This window comes from Eimeria necatrix, genomic scaffold, assembly GCF_000499385.1.
Source record: "Eimeria necatrix Houghton genomic scaffold, Enh_scaff3256, whole genome shotgun sequence".
Lineage (NCBI taxonomy): Eukaryota > Apicomplexa > Conoidasida > Eucoccidiorida > Eimeriidae > Eimeria > Eimeria necatrix.
This window is the reverse complement of record NW_013653785.1, coordinates 1-1,713: the sequence shown is the minus strand read 5'-3', so window position 1 is coordinate 1,713 and position 1,713 is coordinate 1. Positions and strand designations below refer to the sequence as shown.

The window sequence follows — 1,713 nt, the reverse complement described above, 5'->3', positions numbered from 1 at the left end:
CGGGGAAATATGCTCCAGGTGTGGAGGCCGGGATCATTACGCTAGAGACTGCCCTACGACGGCTCGACCCAGAGCAGAGCCCGTCCGGCCGCCCAGACAGCAGCCAATGCGGCCCAGCGTCAACCAATCAGGGCATTTAAACGGACGAGCCTAGCCGTTAAGGGAGACGAGCGGGCTAGGCGGACTAGGAGTGGTCAAGGGGCGATGTGCGCGGTAGCGACAGGGCCGAACTCCATTCCAGTCTCCCCGGATTGGGGAAGGAGGTTGCTCGCGGGGAAGGAGCGGGAACGCCCCGAAGGCTCGGACGAGGGGGAAACTCAGCTACCCCCGGCCGACCAGCCCCTCGTCGAGACTACGTTGCCAATCAAGGAAGGGTCTAGGGGTAGGGTGGACCGCAGCGGCGAGCAGAACGACGCATCTACTGAGGGGAACCGTCCGCAGGACGCGGGCACTAAAGAACTACAATGGTGGCGCGAGCAGGGGGTGCAGGGAGACGCCCTGCCGCAGGGGACACTGTGTAGTGTGGGTATGACCGCCGTGCTAAGAGTCGAAGTGGCCGGAAACCAGTGTGAAGCTCTACTGGATACTGGCGCCTCAAGGAGTTTCATTAGCCCTGGGGCGGTAGAACGCCTGCAGCTGAGAACGCGGAAGCTGCCCGAGGAACATGTGTTCACCGTAGCTAACGGTGCGCAGTTGAGGATAGTTCGAGTGGTGAAGGGGCTCACAATGTGGTGTGGGACGGCCCGCCTAGCTGGCGACTTCTTAGTAGGGCCGGTGCCGTATGATCTAGTGGTGGGGCTTGATTGGTTGACGGAGCATAGGGTAGCGTGGTATTTCCAGTCAGACAAGCTTCGTACGTATGTGGATGGACAGTGGTGCGATTTACCGGTGGTCCGTGCCACCGAGCCAACACAACGGGATGGCCGTACGTTAGGGTCGCGTCAGCGGACCCCCGCCGAGCAGGCGTACGACATACTGGCTAAACAGGTGGCAGACATGACTAGGGAGGAAGCTACGGCTCTCCTAAGCCCACCCACTAAGAGGTATAAGCCACCCCCAAGGGGCAAACGGAGAGCAGTGGTCGCTGCCCTGTTACAACAGGCTTCGGAGAGTGCGGCTTGCATACATCACCCACTTCAAGGGCTCAGCGTCATACTAACGCTTCCCGTGATGGAGTCGGATGTGGCTTTGCGTCTAGCGGAGGAGTGGCAAGGGGCTTTATGTTGTGCCTTGGTCGAAGCCTCCCCTTCCAACCCCCACCAACAGTGTCTTAAGGCAATGCCCGTTTCCGCGTTCCCCGACGACGAGGAAACATCCCCTTGGCCAACGGCTAAGCTAGAGTACTCGAAATTCGATACGTGGTTAACCTCCGAAGAGGCGCAGGAGACTCCCCGAGTGATACTGGATGTATTGTGTGCCCACCGTGCGGTCTTTCCGGATAAACTTCCTACAGGGTTGCCACCGAAGCGCCCCCACGATCACCGTATTCTTCTTGTGCCAGGGAAGCTCCCTACGAAATCGGCGATCTATCGCATGACCCCCGAACAACTTCTATTTCACAAGCAGGAGATCGCTAAGCTGTCCGCTAATGGGTGGATAGGCCCCACCTACTCCCCGATCTGCGCACCTACACTTATGGTGGATAAGCGAAGCGACGAGACAGGCGAGCGTAAGATGCGCATGGTTGTCAATTATCGGGAGCTGAACGCCCTA

At 59.1% G+C, this 1,713-nt stretch overlaps 1 protein-coding gene across 1 annotated transcript; it reads left to right on the top strand.

The window, feature by feature from the left end:
* Positions 1 to 204: 204 nt before the first annotated feature.
* ENH_00043650 (Reverse transcriptase, related) lies at positions 205 to 1,669 on the top strand (the record flags this gene model as incomplete). The annotated part of the gene is made up of 1 exon (XM_013580887.1): positions 205 to 1,669. A coding segment is annotated over one exon (1,465 nt), but the record flags the coding sequence as incomplete, so codon positions are not given.
* Between the last annotated feature and the right edge of the window lie 44 nt (positions 1,670 to 1,713).